The 23,872-nt window shown below is 39.4% G+C and overlaps 1 protein-coding gene across 1 annotated transcript; it reads left to right on the plus strand.

The window, feature by feature from the left end:
- The first annotated feature begins 18,412 nt into the window (after positions 1–18,412).
- On the plus strand, positions 18,413–19,601 carry LOC118761195 (sacsin-like). The gene has a single exon (XM_036498917.1). It carries the CDS (start codon positions 18,449–18,451, stop codon positions 19,319–19,321), a length of 873 nt encoding a protein of 290 aa, XP_036354810.1. The 5' UTR covers positions 18,413–18,448; the 3' UTR covers positions 19,322–19,601.
- The last annotated feature ends 4,271 nt before the right edge of the window (positions 19,602–23,872 follow it).

Raw genomic sequence — 23,872 nt, forward strand, 5'->3', positions numbered from 1 at the left:
GCCCCGAATTAGGATCAGTATAAAAGCGAGTGACAGACACGGAAATGTCGGAGATGACTAGGCTGGTGAGGACTACTCAACTTAGCACTCCCAGGACGACCACCCTGAAGTACCCACTCATCAACAGTCTCAGCAGTCCATATTTATTATACGCATTCATTTCCCGCCAATTCTACATTAGGCGGGAACACTACCATAATAACATTGGCCAAATGTGCCCCCAGGAGAGAATACCCCCCTCCACTGGCCCCCACCAGAGGGTGACCATCCAGAATGGAGTGAGCACACGACCCGGCCAGCACTCCCACAAAGTATATCACAATAATCCTCCACTGGTGGACCATTTCGAGAGGAATCCCATACAGCAGTTGATAGACCACATTGAAGACCACATGAGAATACCTGCTGAGGACATATATATACCCCGAGTGGAGGAGCATGTAGGAAATAAACCTCCAGGCCTCATACCTACGATCGGGCACCCAAATGAGTGGAGTGGTGGGGGCAACTCCCCCCTTATTGCCACTCACAGCAAAGGGAGTGTCCTGCAGGGTGACCGCGTAGTACACGAATATGGCAATCTGTGTCACCCACACAAATACCTCGATCAGACTAATCAGGAACATGAAGAGGGGAGGGGGAGAGCAGTGGTAGTACTCCAAGTAGTTCTCCGCCTGGCCCGGCAGTCCCACTGAACTCACAGCCAGATATGTCAGCTTGTCCACTGTGCTGAGTGTCCTGTAGTCCACATTGTCCTCACATTTGGTCAGCTGCCCAATCGGGGTATATAAGTACAATTTCTCTCAGTTCTTGGTAGCTTATTTTCTGGTCTTTGTTTTTGTCTGTGGCCAGCAGAATTTGTGCTTTCTGTCGTCGGCTGAGTTGGTTTTTGAGGTTGGGGGCTTTCAGGGTGTTTCGGATTGTGCCGATGGGAATGGCCCCCGAGTTCTGCACAAAGAGGGTCTCCACTTTCTAGAATAGAGGGGGGGCTTACTCTGAGGTAGTCGACTGTGTCTTCTCTTATAAGGAACTTGTCCTTTTCTTCCTTTCGTACTTCTCTCAGAGGAATTGAATTTGACATTCGAAACAATCACTGTAAATAAAATTACTTCTATCAATCAATTATTGATTGTTATTCAACATTTGCTATATTTATTTTATAATTTTTTAAATACAATAAAAACATAAATATAAGTGAAAATATTTATTTTGTAAAAACTTATTGAAAAATGTTTGTAAATATTCCACGGATGTGGTCAGAACCACGATAACAAATTTGTTGTCAATTGATCTAGCCTCAAATTGCTAAGTAATACACAAACTGAGAGTAAAAATAGACTTTAAAAATGTGAATATATGTCACTTTTTGTATACTCGACAACTGCCGTCCTCACTCTGTCAATTGTGCAGCCGCCTATGCCCATACACTCCCAGTCCCCGTCAGTCAGCAAGGCCAGCTAAGACTAGTCTCACCAATATTGCCTGCTCGACTGTCGTGATGTCATTGGCTGTGAATGTGTCACAGTAGGTCTCCAAATTGACAGTCCACAAAAACTCCCAAAACTCCATTTCCTTGGGGAGAAAAGTATTTGTTGGAGTGTCGACAAATCTAAGAGTGCATATTGTAGGACTAAACTGGTTATAAACTTGGTCAATGCCTTCGTACTGTATTCCATCCAGGAGTGACAAAAGTGTTCGGAAAGAAGGTCTGTCAGTCGGATTGGGACTCCAACAGTGCCCAATCATTTTGTAGACAATTTTGGGACAGTTCTGGCGATAAATAAGAGGAAAACAACCACAGGAGGGGGAAGTCTGTATCCATGACTGACAAGTCTCATCACACATATATTAGACCAGTCAAAGTACGGACTGTCCCCCACTGACAGTACTTCCCAGGACAGCACTCCAAATGACCACACATCGGACATGGAACTGAAGCAGTAGTTCTCAAAACACTCAGGAGCTGTCCACTTGACAGGAATTTTGTCGTTTTTAATGACGAGATGGTCAGAGGAGTCCTTCAATCGCCGTGCCAGTCCAAAGTCCGAAATCCGGCACCGTCGATTTGCATCCACAAGAACATTTCGAGCTGCCAAGTCCTGAGAATTATTTTGACTGTCCAACTCTGTGGATCACTCCCTTCTGAGTGAGGTACTCCATTCCGTTGGCCACGTCCCACAAAACCCCAATCATGCCGAGAATTGACAGTCGTGGACAGTTCTCACAAATAATCAGCCAATCCCACCATTAAATACTTATCCAAGGACTCGTTTGGCATGAACAGGAGGACTATCGACGTGTTGGAAAGTGTGCCGACGAATGCTGTTATGTTCGGGTGTGTTAGTTCACTCAGAATTGATGTCTCGTTCACAAAACAAGTGGTTGATTTGATTTTCTTTACTGCCACGTCGTAACATGCCCCCCCTCGGTATTTTCCACGGAATATTTTGCTTCGATCTCCTATTCAGATAAGGGAGGATGAGACACCGTCAATGAGACACTGTTCGATGGCAATGTCACGTGGATTGATGTTGTACTGACTGAGGGACTCGACTTGTTTTGCTATTTCTAAATCCGAACAGTTCCAAGACTGACTGTCCAGGGTTTCTATGTTCTCAAATATATATCTACTACTGTAAGCAGCAAAGAGAATGTCTGGGTAGTTGTACCACTGACTATCCGAGGGAATAGTGGATGCACGTGAATATAACATTCTAAGCATTAACTAGGAGAGAAAGATACTTGCCAGTCCACAAAAGAGCCCCCAGGACGACTACTCCCGACACAACACACCCGGCCACCAACCCAGTCCGAGCCCACTTGAGTGCCCGACCCTCTGCAATGCCGTAGACCTGGGCTGAGTATTGACCCAATTAACCTTGATTGTGTACTGTCCGTCATTCCAGAGAGTCAGCTGTAGCAGGGATTTGGTGGCAAATTTATAGTCCCGCTGACCACAGGCATAGTTAATGGGACAGACGTAGACTTTGATTATTTTGTATATATTATGTAAATTTGACAATTCGATGAACACGTCTCCCTGGGTCGCCAAAGTGACATGTTTTATAGCCAGCAAGACCCCTGGAATTAAACACATAATTCTTTACATTCTCCGACTCGTAGATTTATGCTTAGTTGATTGGCAGTGATCACTTGTTTGGATTTGCTTTTCATTACCGTCAACAGAAATAACTCGGACGTCGCATTTTCAGCAATATTTGAGAGTGCAACCCTACCCGTCATAAAAGAAAGGAACTTGAATATCTGGGGATATTGGCAGGACGTGTTTCGACCAAGGCAAACTTGTCTCTTTCCATCATTGTTTATGCAATGCACTTTGTAGTCCTTCAGGTGCCACATGTCGCGTTCTTCGTTCTCCAGAATAATGACGATGCTGCCGAGTTTATTGTGAAGGACAGTCAAGTTGAACGAGGGACTTTCATGGGTAGTATCTATCCAATAGTAGTTTGCAGTTCTCACTTATGCAGTACATAGCTCCTTCATCTCCTAGTTTTTGCTTGAATCCTTCGTCGCAAAGACACTTCGAGCGATTAGTTGGGTGGGATTGAGAATTCGGAGGACACTTAGAACAACCAAAATTTCCCTTATTCATTTTGTAGTGAGCATTTCCACATACTAAAACCATGACTCTGCCGCAGACAAATATGACAGCAATAAATAAAATTGGCAAATAGTACTCACTTTTGCATGTCTTTGACACTTCGTCCATCTCAAAACCTCTGTCGCAGACACAGGATCCCACAATATTTTCGGGCTCTCCTTCTTTACTGCAGGAATATGAAGGATTCAAATCAGAGGGAACCGACCCAGAAATACAACGACCGGAGATCTTGAAAATAATATATTTGACACAAACGTGAGTATTGGCTGACATGGCTGAGGGATAGTAAGCAAGTGACATTTTAAACTGATTGCACTGCTTGTAATATATTTTGATTTTATGTATGCCAACACATCCCACTTTGTTGACGACGACCAGTCGGACAGTAGGAGAAAATGAGTTGAACTCGTGCGTGACAACCACAGTCTTTCCCACAATTCTGCCTCTGTGAATGTTGTTGTACTACCACAATGGTATCAATGATAACCCTGCTTGTTCTTTTACCGGTTTTGTCGACGATGAAAAATAGCAGTTTCTTTACACACTGTTCCCAATGTTTGAAACATATTTTTGACACGATTGCAGTATCCACGAATATTTTATAGCTCGGAGACATGATGGGGGGACTAACAAGCCACGTATTTGTGTCGTCTTCACTCCCCAAATCACAACTGGACATGATTTGTTTCCCCCCGAGTTCCATCAAATACCACTATCGTACATTCGTCCTTGACATTAAACCTTAAAGTCATTTGAAGGCCTTAAACTTCTGAAGGAATTAAGCGAGTCCAGCAATGTCACTAAAAGACAATTAAAGAAATTAAATAGAATAGAACTACAGGCCTGTTTCCTGATCTAACCGCACATCTGGAATCGACTGTCGCATGAATAATGTACATTTGACAATGGGCGACTGTCGAACACAGATTTATTTAATAACAATTACTACCACCTATATTTACAACCGACCGAATGCATAGTCGCACGTGCGCAAGACTAACCGTTACTATTTTTGGAAGGAGGAAATAATATCGACAAGAAAATAAAGAGCAGGGTTGGCATTGACAGTAAACGCGGCGTATTGCAATTTATATTTTGCGTGGTCAGCGTCTACCAATTGGTTTATTTAAGGGATTAATCACCAATTTGTATCAATCAGTCTGTTTGCATCCAATTCCTTACAAGACCAAAAAAATTTGATGCTTTTTTAATTTTTGATAAAATAATTTGACTGAGAGCAGACTTGTTGAAAAATGACTTTTTTAAAAATAATTATTGTCCATTAATTACAGACAGATGGTGCCAAGGATAGTATTCGGAGTCATATATTTTTGAATCAATGAAAAAAGTATACGATTATCTTTCAATTATTCAAGAATATGTCAATATTCATTGCACATTGATTAATGCTGAATGCAAATTACTTTTTAAGAATTCATATTCCACAATCGATCCCCCACCGCGCATAAGGTCACTCGTCGTTTCTTTTCTTTAAATAATTAATGGAAAAATTTATTCAGACTTTGATCATATTTTCATGCCGTGTTTACAAGGACTGATGAATATTAAATCGATTATTAATTTTAATTTGCCCTTCAGTAGAATTAATTTGAAATTTGCATGCTTTATTCGTTCTCAGTTCATCAATACTATTCGAATAATGCACATTAATTATCCCATTCTAAGTTAACTGGTTAGATAATTCTGGCCTATCGTGATACAATTTTAAACCAAACCTTTTCAAGGTTGCCCTGAATAAATAATCTCTAAATATCTAAAACTCGAGATATATAATTTTTCGACATCATATAAACACTTTGAAAATCGCCATGATTCAGAGTTCTCGACTTTTTATAAAATCAAGAGGAAGCCTATAATCATGACTCCAATTTTTTTTCTAATTAAATTTTATTGGAAAAAACAGTTAGAAAAGGAGAAAGATTGTTTAAGACTACGCAGTTTAGGATTACGAAACAGTTGCCGCGGATTACGGCAGTAGAGAGGCGTTGAAGAAGCCAAAAGGACTCTCTCGGGTCGTCCTTCCTTTTGGCGATTCTTCTCCCCAAACAGCGTAGGAAACGGCCAAAGACCCCAGATGTCTCAACGCCGATGACTCAAAATTGAACACAGAATTCAACCGATATTGTGGTTCAGTTCTTAATTTGGTCTGAAAATCTACGTGTGAAAAAGATTACCTCCTCATCATCTCTGGAAAATGATATTCGGCACAGATATCTTGCAAGTTATTGATGCCTGGATCAGTAAATAATCAAAAATAAGCCGTCATCACGCGGCATAAAACAGAGAAATGAAAACCCAGAGTAGTAAACAGAGGAATCCTCTCAAATTCGATATGCCGAAATATTTATATGCATTTTAAACAAAACGACTAATCAAAAAGAACTGATGTAATTAGTAATGCACATTGTATATTTTTTTTCGTTGATAAGAATTGTTTCAATTAGTATTCTGATAACAAACCTTCATAGATGACATTGACTTATATATAACCCTCGTCACTCACACGTCCTTCTGTTTTTAAATGTGGGGACGACAAAATAAGAATGCAATCTAGTCAATTCTATGATTCACTTTACTACGTCCACTTTTTAATACCCTCTATCGGTTGTTGATAGCTAACATTCACAGATGACACGATCGTCCATTTCTATCAGTTCATGAACTTACAAGTGCAACAGAAAGCGTTCTTTGCCTGGGTACGGCAATACATATTCGATTACATACTTTCATCATTTGAGATTTCACATTCGAGGTGGGCACTCCCCACAAGTGACCCCTCAACAGCCAAACATTTGCACTTTTCTAAAAAGTATAAAAGATGTCATATTTGCGGAAAAACTTTAACAGTGAAAGCTTACAGTAGACATTTAATGAGTCACGGGAATTATTTTCGCCACCACTGCGATAAATGCAGAAAGGGATTCTACAGGAAAGACAAATGGAGAGAACATTCAGTCCATTGCCGGGCCAAACTATAAGTTTACTAATTCACTCAATTCTAATTATTTTATCTTTAACTAAAACAATCTGTTAATTTGTATTGGCATATATCAAGTAATTTTCTCACCAACAACGTGGGAAAAAGGTTTTTAGCGAGGTGGTGACATTCCGCTTTTGACGTTTAAAAATAAGACTAAATTAGAAACCAAATCAACAAAGATTGTTATTTTGGTTAAGAAATTTTTCTAAAATTCAAAAACTTTTTCAATTTAATTATTTTTGCTAAGTAATTTTTGAAGTTTACGTATAAAAAAGAGAAAATGTGTCGATTAAAAATTCAAGTAAAGGCTAGTGAGGGGGAATATAACAAAAAATACACCCCAGGATCTATAAGTGTCCGATGAAATCAATATTGCAATGACAAGTACTTAAATGTCAAATACCTACGATAAAATCAATCAAAAATAATGATTGGGGATCTATTTATTTACCCTGACGACTTTATTTAAACCAGATCAAAGAAAAATTCCAGAACAAATTATTTATATAAAAATTGGGACGGAATTGTTTTACTTTATAAACAGAAAGTTGCGTTATCGTTTAAGCATGGCAAGACCATTTCATCATAAAGACAGAGAGCAGTCCGCCTACAAAACAAAGTAAATATATGCCTTGTTTGCTAATGAGGGAACCCTCAATAGCACGTTTCCAATTTCATTTATCATCGCTGACCGCAGTTTGCGCTCGTTACGTGTCTATTTAGAGTCGTCCGGTCCAGCAGTTTTTTACGTGGTGGCATGGACGATTGGAAATATGGACTGAGAGACGACAAAGTAGCAGGTCATTATTCCGTGGCTGCGTGGTTGCTGATTAAAGTGGGCCACGAATTAAATTTTATTTATTGAACTATTAAATCGACATTTCTAGAAAGGTCCCTCCCCAGTCAGGCCGACCTCAACCTATTTTATCGGAATCAGGGAGCCAAGATTCCTCCAAATTACAACCTCGTGCAGGTATATTAACTTTGAGCTATATAACGGAATAACTGATCTGATAATTGTTTGTAGGAGTTTATTTGTATTGCCGAAGATGTCGACGCTACATCTGTCAGATTTCTTCGTACAGAATATCCCCAGGTTGGTCCCAAAAAGGACTCTCTTAGGACACATCATTGTATGTCTACATAAATGTCTCGATCGACTCCTTCGGGTTGATTTGTAAGAACACGCCTTTAAAAGGAAAAGATAGGCCGTTCATTAGTCAGAATTTCAGTCTCGTCAGTAATGTAGCAGGTAGTGAGTGTATCAGTGAGATGTGTAGATTTCATCACTATTTGGAGTGGAAGAGACGTCGTGAAGAGCAGTACTCCACTCAATACAGACAGGATATCAGACAGAGAAATGACAGATCTCAGGGCAATCATGAACATGAGTTGGGTGTCAGACATTCGAGTAGACTCGGAATATATTCCTGGGACGCTGTTCAAGTGAGCGCGTCAATGATTACGCAGAGTTGCTCTCAAATCTGGAATATTGCACCAAATCGAGAAATGGCTGAATGAACTAGAACGAGAAGAAGGACGGGCAATTCTGTTCCTTCTCTCAGTCGAAGTAATGGAGATTTACACGGGGAGTAAAGAAAACACACGACTTGGCTTTTCTGTGTCCCTCAGTGACCGGTCAGTTTTGGATGTTCGGAAAAAGAGAAAAGTCATCAAAAACCTCCTTTCAAAGCCATCCCCTCAAAGCAAGCACGTGATTCGCATGTCTACTACTGTCAGGTCGACTGAAACAGTTCATGAAGACTTTGTTGTAGTTTTTATTATGGGGGAACTTGAAGAGTTGGGAGGGATTAGGGCTACTTACTCGATGGAGAAGAGGCCCTTCGTTGGGGCCGGTTGTAAGGTCAAGGTCTTTGACTTTGACACGAAGAATGTCCCCACATTGTACCGCTATGTGTCCATAAAGGACGAGGCCGGATGCGACACGGGCTTTCCAGTTCTACTACACGCCAACTTTTCCGTGAATGATACATCCAAGACTTTACAACTGAACATTGCCACTCAGACTACATTGAAATATAAAATGAACTCGTCGTGTGCCCGAAACGCCTCTCTTTTGCACGACTGGATACCACAAGCTTATATCGGCTTGATCACACATCTTATTGAGCACAAAGTGATCACTCCGTCACAAATATATGCCTTGTTCCCCGACGATCACAAATGGGGCACTATTGCCACCATTATTCTCAAGAAGATGGTCAGTTCCAAATCAATTGTGTACATTGATCGTGAAGAAAGTGGTTATTGGACTCACGTCTTGCATGCCCACATATTTGATGTGGAGAGTAGTCTGCTTATGAAAGCAATCGTCCTCAAAATTGCCAAAAATTGCCAAGTTCCAATTGCCATGGTTCCTGGGAAAATTTTTAAAATAATAAAAATTATACTCGGACCTCAACTACACGCACTCAACCAGAAATCTCTTCGTCCGATTCTCGTTCCTCCTCCCTCGAGTATTTATCACGTGAGGAAAGGATCCATTTGCTGCGGTTTATCCTCTCGGATAAACTCTTCGGGTAATGGCCACTTTGAATTGTAGGGAACTCGAGGACATTCGACTTTTGCCACTAAACGACGACTCTTTCTCGGCCTTTAGTCGGAATGAAAACACTGCCAAGGTCTACGTCAACACGCATTTGTTGGACTCGGAACTTGTCAGTCTGAAAAGTGAATTGTTTGTTCATCGCTCTCTTCCCGTCGACATTCAACAAATCCTACACAATGTGGCAATTCTAGGCACTGTCTTGTTCTGATTTAAAAGGTGTCACTCAACTGAGTATTTTCAATAATGCCGAACTGCTGCCTTTTACAAAACAACTGATCGATCAGCGATTTTTTGACATTCCAAATTTCTGCATGGATGTTGCTCAGTGCAGAGATACTCTCAAGTGTCTAGACGTTTTGTGGAGATATGTTCGATCCAATCTCTCCGCTGAACTCAGAAGTTATTCAAGATTTTTGTTTGTGCCTCTTGTCGACGAGGAACACCGAGTCCACTTTGTTTCGGTCAATTCGAATAAACCGTTTATATCTGCGTCTTATGGAAATCAGACAATTCCCGACCCCGTTTGTCTGTTCTTGGGCCGGCTCGGAGTAGTCGTAGTGCGAGATCGAACAATAATAGACACGTTGATGAGTCTGAACTCGGTCACCTCCCGACTCATTCATCAGCCCGATGGAATATTGGATATACTCAGAGAAATAGCTTCGAAGAATAATCCCCAATATATTAGAAGCCGAATACTCAAATTGCCTCAAGACCTCCAAAATGTGCTGTTGCAATCTCTCATTCGTGGATATCGCAAAATTCCTCAACAAATTTTTTCATTTCTCTCCATAATTGGATTTAAAGACGTCAGTGAGGGACAGTTTTTAGAGCCAGTCTATCCCCAACACCAAATTGTTGGCCGAGCTGTGTCCGATTTGGAGAGTACCAGTCCCCGTTTTTTAGATTATAAACGAAGAAATGTGTTGATTTCCAAATCAGGGTCATCTTTGAGTTTCCACGAGTGCATTGACCCGAATGACATGTTCATGAATCAGCTATTTTCTGGGTTGGACGTCTTCATTGACGAACGACAGTACAAACCCAATTTCATTGAAAGTATCCGTAAAATTGGATTTAAAACTCGCGAGAAAATCACTGCCGTGGACGTAGTGAAAATAATTTCGTCTGCAATCTCCTCCCCAATTGAGTTGTACTGCCAGAAAATCGAGAACCTTTACTTGTTTTGAAATCGAATACCAAATTGCTTTTTGAGAAAGTGGACAAACAAGAACTGCAGACTTATTTAGTTTCAGCCAAGTGGTTGAGACATGCAAACCACCGCCCTTCGAAGTATCCGTCGGCTCTGCTTTGGCACGGAGGGGATGAAAATCGACTGTATGCTCCATGCAGTCTCCAACAGGAGAAATATTCGTATTTTGTTGGGAGTGTGTTGGGAGTGCACATTTTTGATTTCTCTCCAGAATTGGCATTCTTATTGTCCATTGACACGTTTCCTCCATTTGAAAGAATATTCGAACACTACCAAAACATTATAAACCTTCAAGGCGTGGTTGAATCAGACATTTTTGAAGATTACATCACAATTTACTATACAAAGTTGATTTCGCATATCCAAAACGGTTTGATTGACTGTTCGAAACACTTTCCGAAAAATTGGTTGTGGAATGGTTACCATTTTGTTGACTCGAAGACACACTGTTTGTATCTGACCACGTTTTTAAGTCCTTTCACAACCATTTTGCGGAAGAATGCGGTTATGTACAAAGAGACTGTACATGCATTTTCAGAATACATAAAAAATAAATATTCCAACAAGTCGTTTAACATTCTCCAAGTCCAGACTGATTTATCTCTTATATTTTCTTCACTGCAGGACTTGATCGACCATACTCCTCCAGAAAGTGTCGTGGAAAGGGAACAGCTTCTGGTCCCCGTGGAGTCAAATGTCTCGGGGAAAATCACTCTTGTGAGTGTTAAAGAGTTTATCGAAGGACGGACTAGTCCGAGTCCCTCATTTGCTCTACACTCACAATTTCCCGACAAACTTCTACAACAATTGGACTTGGAAAGATTTGTAAAAACTACTTCTCGCATTGACAAAGACAGTATTCGCCATATCTCCAGACAGATCTTCCGCCTGGCTGAATACTGCGGCTCGTCGACGATTAAGATCGTGTACGACAGAAAGATTAGCAAGTCCTTGGGATTTATAAATCATCTTTTTCCAAAATGTGAGTCACTTTGGATATATTACAGTTCTGCGATTCCATGCAGCAATTTTGAAATGATTCATTTTCTTAAAAAATTATCACAAACAATTTTCGTCGCAAGTGGAAACAAAATGTTTTTCCACGATTTCTGCTATTCCGAAAAGAACCTGGAAATAACTCCCGAGATCACCGTCCTCGAAGATATATTTGTCTTTTTCAAGTCAGATTCAGAGCACAAAAATAGGAATGATATATCTAACTCTGGGACTTTGATATTTTGTCCACTGGAAAATAGAATTCATGAAAATTCTGGCCTCAAAAAAGTGATTTCATTACTCTTTCAAAACATTATAAAATTGTCTGTCAAAGCAATGTTGTACCTGGATGTGATATATTCAACGTCAATGTATTACAATTGTTCTGACAGCATTCACAAGTCGGAAATTGTCTTTAATCTTACAAAATACATCTCCTCAGTCATGCAACCTACCTTGAGGACAAAAAATAAGGAAATACTTGTGCCTTTAAGTAAATTAAAATCTCCAGTCCGTCAAATCATATCGTTGTACCAGTCTAAAGGCAGTTTTGACGAAGAAGAAAATATTGTCGCTATTTCAATGTTTGACTTCAAAGGAGTAATCACCAAGTTGGGAAGCAAATTAGTTGGATTTTCCAATATTAAAAATATTGGCGAATGGTTGTGTGCGGTTTCGATTCGTACAGTGATGGTCGACTTCAAGAAAATGTTTTCTGTGGGTTGTGTGGGAGTTCCTTTCAGTGAAGTCACTGCCACCAATCAAAATAAATCCAAGAGTGAAGACACGATTTTCTCTTCTCTGAAAAGTGAGAAGAATGGACTACCCGTTTGCTTGTATGCTGCATTGATGACTACAGAAAACAACGTGATTCATAGCATTCCAGAACACGCGGCCATGTCTAATGACATCTTCACTGATTCTCTGAGCAATGCATATTTTATTTTCCTGGAATATATCGGCTCTCTGTCCAAGAGTAACCATTATTTTTTTTTCTGGCCTACCAACAATAACTTGGACAACAAACATCGCCTGATGACGAGTTGTGTCTATGAAAAACTGTTTTCTGACGTTTCCGCGAAAAATTTGGTATTTTGGGGAGTTGGTCCAACTTCGGCGGGGATTTCAATATTCGACGACTCAGTTTACGACTGTCCTTTTTACGAAAATATAATTTCTGCCTATGAGAACATCACTAATCGACACGTCGTCAGAAATATTCCAAAACTGATTGTTCAGAACGTAAAAGAAGCAGTCTTCAAGAATTCGAAATGGAATTATATTTTCAGCATTCAGCGCCTCTATCGCGACATCTTTATTCCCTCCTTGCATGAAATAGACGCGGAGCTTCGAAATGAACTTGTGATTTATGCTTTGACCACACTTTCCGCCGACTTGGCGTCTCATTTGGAGACAATTCCGTGCATTCCAGTCATGAGGGATAAAATAAGACTAGAAGCACCAAAAAACTTGAAGGACCCCATCCTCAGTCTAAAGTTAGCTCAAAAAGGAAAGTTATCCTCAGTGGAAGAGACCGACGGGTTATGGGACACAGACAGATTGGAATTTATTTGTTCGATTCGACTGAAAATAAAAAAAGCAAACGAAGTTTCCAAAATGCTCAATCAAATTATGCACAACATAACGTTAAATGTTGAATGCCCAAAAAGCATTCGACAAACTATTTGTTTGGCCCCAATAATACCAGTCAAGAATATCGCTAATCTTCAGTGTCCCGATTTTGTTAGTTCGAATCAAGCATTCCTTCCTGTTTACGAGTATTGTATTTCGCGGGTAGTTCCAGTGGTTGATCTTGAACTTGTCCCGGCGTTGAAAAACGTGGAACTGACCAACTTTCTTTATTTAAATTTGAATGTTCCGTCTCCAGAAATGGTAATTCAGAACTTATTGGAATTGAAAAAAATTGCTCAGTCAAATATTCCGAGCTCAGTGGATCCAGTAGAGCAGGAGGCTGACAGGATTTACGCATTCCTGGCCGCTTCCTACAACCCTTCGTTATTCGACAAGCTAAAAGACACTCCATGGGTTTACTTCAAGGGAGAGTTCTTGTTGCCTCAATGTCTTTTGTTTACTGGAAGGGTGACTAGTTTCCCGCCCTTTATTTACAACGTTGTCGGAAGCTATTTGACTAAATATAAAGATTTTTTGCTCAATTTCAATATCAAAACAAACTTCGGGGACCAGGATTACTTGCAAGTTCTACGCCTTGTAGAAGCGAGTGGACAGAAATTGACAAAAAACAAACTTGAGCATGTTGTGAGGTTCATTTCCGAGTTGGTAAATGAACTAATTTTGCTTCGAATTGATCCAGTCGAGTATCAAATAGTGAATGGGCCAATTCCATTGCCCGACACGACTGGGCACCTTGTCCCAAGTTCTTGTATTTTATTTGACGACTGTCCACGTATATATCACTCTTCAAACCCACTCCTTCATAAAATGATCCATTTATCGATTGCTAACTCCCTGGGCGTTAAAAAGAAGAGTGCCGATATTTTTCAATTGGAGATGTTCAGTTGTGCAGTTCCCCGCGGGTTAATCAATTTGAAATCCAAATCGGAAACTCAGCACTTCATTGTGTTCTTGAAAAGATTAATGTCATATTTTGCACAAATGAAATGTTCCAACATTTTTGTCAGACTTGACTGTCGTAATCATTTCCCTGAAAACTTTTTGGATGACTGTGGGAAGCTTTTGGATCCATGTTTGTACTTTCGCGTGAATAGAGTGATTACAGATCCCCAAATAACCGATTTCCTAGAGAAATTGAAACTAACTCAAATCCATAATCAAGAAAAGACTGGGCTTTCTTGTTCTCTAGAATTGTTCCATTTTGTTTCGGTGTATTCGGTCGACGGAAATGATTGGTCTTTTTTTACTATAGAATATTTATTTAAAGATGGAGAAATCACCAGTAGAGTTATCAAAAAATACAAGAACACTGCACTGTTGAATAAATATTACCCGAAACTACTAGATATATTTGATATTGGCTTGCCTTGCACATTTCCCACAACATTTATCCGTTTTCGATTAAATTCAGACGAAAATATTCAAATGGTCAGGATTGCCTTAGACGAGTTCCGAGACATAGTTGTTGAGAAAATCATTTTAATGGAACCAATTCAGGTCGTTTCTGTTGACTGTATCGACATTGACGGCAATTTGAGTGATTTATATTCTGTCTCTGCTACTTTCAATACTCCCGATTCAAAATCTTACGAAAGGTACTGCAGTCGACTCAGCAAAGACCGAAATGAATACTACAGCGGAAACAGGTCTCTAATAAGCAAGGACTATTGCACTTATGCAGTGTCTGTAACTCTCACCAACCAACGTATTTCCAATTACTCGTGGCTATGTTGTTCTATGCACGGAACTGATTCCAAAGTTTATTCCAAACACACCAATCAGCAAAACAGAAACGAATCATTTCCCCACATAAATGTGGCAGTGAATTATGAGACCAACTATTGTCAGATTAAGAATTCAAGTTTATCTCCCGCAAGGATACTGATTGGTGGAATGACTGTCGATGAAGATTTCGAGGCAACTTATCTTGGCTCGGAAAAAATGACTGCTCTAAGTTTGACTGTGGACGCGTATCTGCTGATAATGGATGAGATCAGAACTCGTGTATGTCTCACAAGTGACTTGACTCGTGATTATTGGCGATATTTTCCCACTGTCGACAATTGTTATTTTGTGGATGACGACTGCACTGAAGAATTCCTATCTGATTTCTACAATTTTTTGGTTGATTCTGTTGCATATTTCCCATATTTGAACCAGGAGAGAAAACAAGTCGAGTTTATATCGTCTCGGGCTTTATTTTTTTACGATTTAAACCAAAATTTGGACAATTTTTCTATTCTTCAGAATTCTTTGGACAGTTGGGGAGTTCACTTGATAAATGTCACGAGTTGTATGAAAAATGACCTTCCAAAGAAAATTCTCCAAAATAGATGTTTTACATTCGAGAATATTCTGAAATATTTTGAAAAGTATCCTGAAATGCCGGTATTGGATCTTTCTTCAGAGAATAAAATTGTGACGGATTTGTCAAATATTCTAAATTATTTCATTTCTCAAAGTCAATGTAAAGTTGACTTGTGCGGAACTCCTTTTATGTTTACCGCAGATTCCACAATGCAGATCGCAGACTACCAAATGCCCAAATATTTGTTTGAGTACAACGAACTGTTTGGAGATTGCCAAAATATGTTTGTTCATTCAAAAATGCTCGAAATTTACACAAATCCAAAGTTTAGATTTTCTAAAATATTTCGTGAGTTTGATCCCGAAGACCTAAGTTTATGTCTTTTGAAAAAACATGAAAGGTCAGGTACCAGTCCGTTCTCCACCGACGAACTTTGGACAATGTGGAATATAATTGACTGTGTCTTCATTGATTATTCAAAGAAAGTCGATGTGAACGATAAGGACGCACTAATTAATTTATTCACTGCAGAATTTCGCAATATTGACCGTCTGCCTATTGTGCCTGTTTTAATCAAAAACTTGGATAACAAAATGGAAAAACACTTTTTGAGCATTTCAGATCATTCGGAGATTTTTATAATTCCCGAAGAAACGAACGAGTCAGTAAAAGAGTTTATTGAGAACTCTGGAATTAGCCAACTTGCCAAACCATGTTCTGACTTGTGGTCCTTTTCCCAGTTGGTCCACTCGGTTGACGACCTGTCCTATTTTGAAAACTTCCTGAAACTAATTGAGAGGTCTACTCCCACTTACCAACAACTTGTCCCATTGCTCGGACATATTTCCTATCTTCTCAGCCTCGCCAAAAAAGAGGACTGTGACCAGGCTCGCACTCTTTTGTTAGGCCACGCAATATTCCCTCTTTTTGATGGCTCTATTTGCATGCTTGGGAAACGATTGGCATACATTTACTCAGGAACTGACATTCCTGCAACAGAATCCTCGACTTGGTGTTGTAGTTCAGAAGTGGCTCTCCTTGGTTTTGAATTATTCCACTTTCAACCTCTTCTGAAGATATTGAACTGCATTGATGTAAGTAAAGCGACTGTCTATGTCAAAATGATACTTCCAAATTTCCCCAAAATGTTCCCTTCTACTCAAATGGAGCATTTAAGTTACATAACCAATTTCCTTCTGAATGGACAAGTCTCCGATGAAGAGAAAGCCTTAATCGATTCGACTCCGTTAATATACGACCAACACAAACAACTTAGACGACCGAGTGAACTATTCGTCCCCGACAATGAACATTATAAACGTGTTTCTACTCTACTTCCATCGATGCATTTCCCAAATGAAGAATATTGTAATTCGTCGGTTGTATTAGAAAAGTTTCCAATTCGAGGGAAACTGAGTTCAGAAAATGTTTTATTTTTGATTTCCACTGTGTCTTGTATGTTGAATCAGACACATTTCGATCATGAAGAAATGATCGAACTTTCCAAAAGCGCGTTTTATTGCTGTCTGGATTTTTGTACTGAGCAAGACATCAACAAAATATCCACTTTTGAGTTCATTCTATCCGACATAAATAGTCCATTTGATTTGTTCAGCTCTAATACCCAACCAACCCCGATGTGTCTAAGAGGAAGTGTGTTATCTTCGCGTGGGTCTATTTGCTGGACTGAGTGTCCAATCCTCCCACATTGGATATTTCCCACTTCACAGACCCGTACTTTTCTGACCCTTGCTGGAGTTCAGTTCGATGTATTGCCCACCACAGTTGTCAAGAATCTGTCAAACATTGCTAATAACATTGCAAGTACCCAAAACGAGAATATATTCGCTAAGTTGATTCCCATAATTCACGACAATTTTTCATATCTATCAAAGTCAGAGTTGGACTCTGATTGTGTGGAGACTCTTTGTGGGTTACAAATCATCCCGACCAATTCGGGGTCCTTCCTAAATCCGAAAATGGTTTTTTTCAATATCAATCAAACGTCTGAAATTCCGTTTCTCATGGAAACTTTGAACTATATTTTTTACGACCTAAAAACTATTTTGAATATCATCGGGGTTGCCAATCTACCGGACATTGACACATTTATTAAAATCAACAAACAATTCGCAGAAAAGCAGGACCAGTCACCTCTCAATGCCAACGAACTGCGTTTTATCATGCAATCCACTAAAGGACTCCTCATGGAACTCGTCCGCCGTCCAACCCAGTCAATAAGGAATATTACAGAAGATTTGTTTCTCCCTTGCAGGACTGGGGTTCTCTTGGCCTCAAGTAAGGTCGTGTTCCCGGACAACTGTGATCTGCTCTCTCGGATATGCGGCGTGGACTCCTTTTTGCTGGTAAGTCACTCTGAGTGTCAAATGGACGACGATTCGTTTACAGATGCTATTGGCCGAATTCCGGAACAGTGGAGACCAAAGTTATTATCTCATGTGGCTAAAGAGATCATTGATTCAAGTTGTCTGAATCTTAAACCTAAATCTGCTGACGAACTCTTTCCCGCCACAGTGCGGATTCGACTGAGGGACGACTCATTTCATTCGGGGGTGAGTCGATTGATGATAGCTGCCGCATACGAGTCAAACTATACGATCAGCGCGGAACAGATTGAGTTATTCCTGGACCGCATTTGCTCGGTCGAAATAATCCCGCTTTTCTACATAACGACATATCTCCTCTTTGATAAAGAAATCATTCCAGAGAGTGAACATCAGTGCGACTGTTTTTACCAACCTCCGAACACTGCACGCCCGTCGGGAGTAATCTACGTCAAAAATCGTGTTTCGTCAGAAAATCGAGCACTAATGACAATTTCCACAATTCTCGACCGCATTTGCAATGGTTATTTGGCGTGTCAGAAAGACAGACTTGTGCATATCCTCTCCTGTCCTTCATATGAAATTACCCGGGAACTCGATTCTATGCTCGTCCCGACGGAAGAAGAAAGTCTGTGTCTCCCTTCTGTTCTTCCGTCTCCAGGGACTCCAATTCCATCTTCCCAACACGGGTACCTATACGCCAATCAGAGACAATTCCACGTGGACGAATATGTGGGGTACATGAAGGGGCAAAAAAGTGTCGTATATGGAAAAATCATTCTCGATTGTAATCCGGTCACTCAAGACTTGTACAAACTTAAAATTGGGCCTCTCTCAACGGATGTGGCACATGTTTCTGTGCAAAATCTTTTTAAAATATTTCGAAGTACACAACCCTCAGACTTCACTTTACCCGAAGAAACACGTCAAGAACACGACTTCGATGAACAGACGACTAATGACGTGTTCCCGTCTGAGGAGTCGGTCCCAACTACTTATTTCAATAGCTTACATCAGGAAGTGAAAGGGGGTGGGGACTCAGATATAAAGAATATGAAATTTATCCAGGAATACGTGAAAGTTGAGTCTGAAATAAAAAATCAAATCTCTGACTTAAAACAGAAAAGCTTGGAAGAAAGAAAAAAAAATATCAAAAAATTAATGTTGCGATGGCATCCCGACAAAAACCCAAACGATACAGAACTGTCAACAGCTGTGTTTAAACTTATCAATTCGGAAGTGGAGACATCTTGTCTTTTCGACGAATCCAAAAAAAATGTTTGGGAATTTATGGGGCATTCTGATTGGGATAGTTTTTATGACTCAATACGAAAAAAAGCCAAAGAAAAGGAATCCTCGACACCTTCAAAGGAGACCTCAGAACCGCCAAAAAAAACTTCAGCACAGTCAAAAGAGACTTGGAAACCATCAAGTCAGGCTTCGGAAACATCAAAGGAGACTTCAACGACCGACGAGCCGGTGGAAGAAGAAAAATCTCAAATGTGGATGAGACAGGCTAAGGCTGATTTGGAGACCGCGGCATGTCTTGATTTTAGTAGAACAGGGTCATTTGAGTGGATGGCCTTTATTGCCTGTCAGGTTTGTCTTTCCTAACAAACCGCTCTAGTCTGCGGAAAAGGTGTTGAAGGCGGCATATGTCAAACTTTTTAACAACCGGACGGTGAACTACATGACGAGTCCCACCATCCTGGCATACGACCTTAAGGACCAGACGCTTATGGACTACGCCAAAAAATTGGAAAAGCTGAAATATCGGAACTTTAAAGGACTTTACCCAGAAAAAGAAATTCCCCACGAAACCGTAACAGTAGAGCAAGGACAAGAGGCAGTGCTCTTTGCCCAAACATTGTTTGACTATATCAGCTCAACATATTTTTGTGAATCTTCTGTGGATTCGACTTAAAAACATAAACTAATATTTATTAATAATGTGCAATTTTGAGCACCACTTTAGACATTTTCAAAAATGTGATTGACCAGTTTCCCTAAGAGTTTTAGGTTTGACTTAAAACTTATTTTACGACATTATTAACAAAACACCCATTCCAATGACTAATTAAATTTGATTAAAAATGGTTCCTGTTTACAACAATGCACATTTGAGACATTTCTGACCGACTGCTATTGAATCATTAAACAAAATATTTGTAAAAAATGACTAGTCAGACCCGCCATACAACTTAATAGTGCTCACATTGCGATCAACGTCCTCACAAACACACAGAAGAGTATAAGACGAGGGACTCCAAGCAACCATCTGACAATGCCCGGAAGCAATGGAGAAAAGACGTGTGCCTACATTGAGTACACAAGCCACTACCATTACTAGACAAAGACACATCAATATTACTCTCCTCGTCAGAACTGGCAGCCAACAAATTGCCATCGTGACTGAACGACACAGACCTCACCGGCCACTCAGACCTTCCTTAGTGCCATAAACTACCTCAGTTGGGAATATAAGCACATATTGGCCTGGGAGTCCCACACACTGACAGTCGCATCAGAACTCCCCACAGCAAAGAACCTCCCCGTCCTATCAAACTCAATACACTGGCAGGAGGCCGCATGTGCGTTGAGAGTGTGGACCACCTTCCCTTGTCCGTACAGGAATAGGGCTATTGAGCCTTCCCCGGTTATAATGTAGAGGAGACTCCCACTCCACCGAATCCCCTTCATGTCCAACCTCACCGACACTTTCTTTATCGTCTTCAAGGTCTTTCCGTCCAAGAAGTGGATGGAGGAGTCTCTGCCGACCACAGCCACCACATTCCCATCTCTCGACCAATCAAAGTGAGTGCTCTCCACTGAGTAGTTAGAAGGACCTACTCTTGCACTTTGAGAGCACTGAGGCAGACTGAATGTCCCACAATCGGAGGGTCTTGTCGTAGGAGGAGGACAAAAGGAATTGGTCGGAAGAGGGGGAGAATTGTAGTTGAACTACTTCTTCTGTATGTCCAATCAGGGATTTGCTGTTTTGCTGTTTATAAATTAGAGTTTGTTTACAATTTTGTTTTGGGAGACTTTAGCGATGATGATTGACTTGTCTGAGGAGTTGAAGGCAATCGAGTCCCCTTGGTTGTTCCACACGAGGCAGTATATGTGCCCTGCTTGCGTGTAGGGGTTTTTGTTGGCATTGCTAGTAAAAAGAGGCTTCACTCTATTCCGGTAGTATTCCAGAGAATTGTGCGAAATGTTGTCCACCAAACTCATTGTTTAGTTTAATATAATTAAATTATTTTTTTAATAATTTTTCATTTGTTATTAATATTTCATTAATAGTCGATTTTTAAGCAAGCAAAACAATCAAACGCTGACAAAAAATTCATACCAAGAAAATTCCTCAATGGCCAAAAAACCTTTTTTAATTTTCTTGGTGATAAGTTGCAAATACCATCTAACGTAGATCTGGTCTAAACAATAAACACATTCACGAACAAGCAAACACTCTCATTAATTACTACGCGGAAATAAGCCAAATGAATATTAACAAAAATAACGAGCTGATCAAAAATACCAAAAACTCGCACGCCTAATCGATGGGCTCTGTACATACCACTTGAAGAATTTAGGCTACGATTCTAACGGATTACAGCGCAGATGAACTAAATATTTCACTTCAAAGAACAATCCTGGCATTAATAAACATCAGTAAGGCATTTAAAAACATCGGCAAATCAGCGAAGCCTAGTCAGGCTCCAAACACACCTGACTGTCTATCAATTTGCTAAGACTTATCCAAATGTTGCAATTTAAAATTATAACCAAGGATGTCTCATTTTTATTTAATTAACCAAGAAGCGGATAATAAACGTTAATTTTACGTGACAACTGGCCATTTTTGTTTTTTACGATTCTAAGGTACCCATCTTTCCCCCAAGCACGACCCCAACTATTTTTATATTTAATTTTAATGCCTGTTTTTTATGAGCCAGTATTCTTTTCCATTATCTACCCCATATCCAACGAGACACGCTCCATGTAAGCCTTTACATTCAGTATCATCCAAGATTCCTATAATGCTACACATTTATACCTCCTGAATAAAAATACAAATATTTTGACAAACAAATTCTAGTCCCAATAGGACCAACGTTCAGTAAGGTTCTTAACGCCATTGATTCGGATAGGTGAGTATAGACATAATCTGTGACTGCTATTGGATTGTTTTTATATTTGCATTCTTTTTTCTATTATAAAGTACAGTTTCATAAACCATTCCAAGATAAGGGTACTGCTTAGTTGTGCTGATTCCCCCATTTTGAATAATATATTCATATACGTCATCCGGATGTCCGCCTTTACATCCACAATACTTACAGCAATCAAGCACGTTTTGTTCACTAAAACTAACCAACTTGCCATGTTTAATCGCATATTGACTTTCGAGACTGGCAATCTGCAGAGTAACTATTTATTTACAAACCGGGCCAAATATATAACATGATCCACAATTAAGCTGATTTTTAACACTTGTGACTACATTTTCATTTCTCCAGTCAAAAGATAATGGAATGTCATAGTTTTCCGCAAAATCTCTTTCATTTTCTGAGAAAAAAGAAGTTCCGTAGTGACTTGTGCTAAAATAATTTAATTTGTGTAGCTTTAGAAATTCATCCTCTGTCTGGGAATATTTTAGCACAAAACGACCGTATCTGCGAACGAGTTTATTTCTAGTTGGAAGGACGTGGCATTTCTTTTAAATTCCAAATTGTGTCTATCAATCAGAGCTAAATTATTTTGAAAAATTCGCCGTCTTTTTAACAGCTCTGTCTGATTGTAGTTTTTGGCTAAAAATTGTATATTTTACGTGCCAACCAAATTTTTGAGTGAACTCTTCCCATCGTTGATTACTTTTTGTGTCGTATAAACTAGTTGAATTTTTTCTTTTTTTGCTGACTTTGATTTGAATTTTAAAAGTTGCACAAATATATGTCAGAAAAATGACCCAAAAAATAATTGACTTCATAATTAAATAATTATGTCAAGAATTAATATTTTATTGTTTTTTCAAACTATATTATCATTAAATGCACATTTAAAAATATAAAATTTATATTAAGATCTTTAGCCTATAAAGGCACAGCAGTTTTGAAGAGGTGGTCCTTAAAGATCAATTCAGAAAAAACAGACTTAACTTCGATTCAGCAGCTTTCGACACGAAATGGTGAGAAGTGGAGATTCGGGTCACTTTTTGGAGATGCTAAGCACATAGTGCACCGAAAAATGTTGCATCGTGTCCACTAAAAAGAAGTAGAGTATCTGGGCACACAGAAAATTTATCTCGTCAAATTTTTGGATACGCTTATACAATGCGTTTGTACAACCATTATACAATTTGAAACATAGGGAACATTAAAAACGGATCTTGGCCATTTAGACGTTTTCATAGAAATCAATTGAGAAAAATTGCATTAAATTGCCACAAATTATTAAAAACGACTCTCTCTACACATAATGTAAATGCAAGCCAATAAGCAAGAAAGTTACTACCTCATGCTAGAAACTTTTCGGACATGTTCTAAGAATGGACGAAATGATTCCTTGCGATCAGATTACCTCTCTAATCACGGAATTGGATTTGGTCACAATCTTGAGGATATTTGTAAGGAACAAGGCTAAAAGGAAAAGATTGGCTGAGAGGATAGTTGAGAGTACGGCACAGATAAAACCCTAGACACTTATGTGCTTATAGCACCGCGGAAGTGCTATTAACTAACTATTTAGAAAAATTTTTTATTTTCTTGATATCTTTTGTCTATTCGGCAATGACATTCTCACAGTGCTGAAAGCAGAGGATGGGGACGATCAAAAGGGAACAATTGACAATAAAGATGTCCTGAATAGTAAATAAAGTAATCCAACCCACTTTGTCTGTAATTTTTCAACGGAGTTGTTTTTAAATGTTGTTTTTGTCTAGTGGAGTTAGAATATTTCATCAAAATTCTTAACCAGTTTTACAAAAAGATTATTTAAAATTACTCCGAAAATATCAATGTTCTCACAAAATAAAAATGCGGATTTATTGACGACAGTTTTAATTCCCAGTAAAGTCAAGCATAGTACTGCTGGTCTATTGGAGTGTCATCCACAATAATTAAAGCTCCTTTTGAAAGGACGAAAATCTCTTTAAATAGTGATTTC

The sequence above is a fragment of the Octopus sinensis genome, unplaced genomic scaffold (genome assembly GCF_006345805.1).
Source record: "Octopus sinensis unplaced genomic scaffold, ASM634580v1 Contig10331, whole genome shotgun sequence".
Lineage (NCBI taxonomy): Eukaryota > Metazoa > Mollusca > Cephalopoda > Octopoda > Octopodidae > Octopus > Octopus sinensis.

What these genes read in the sequence shown, in the direction of transcription:
- LOC118761195 (XM_036498917.1), top strand. Translation starts at nt 18,449, where the DNA reads ATGAAGGGGCAAAAAAGTGTCGTATATGGAAAAATCATTCTCGATTGT.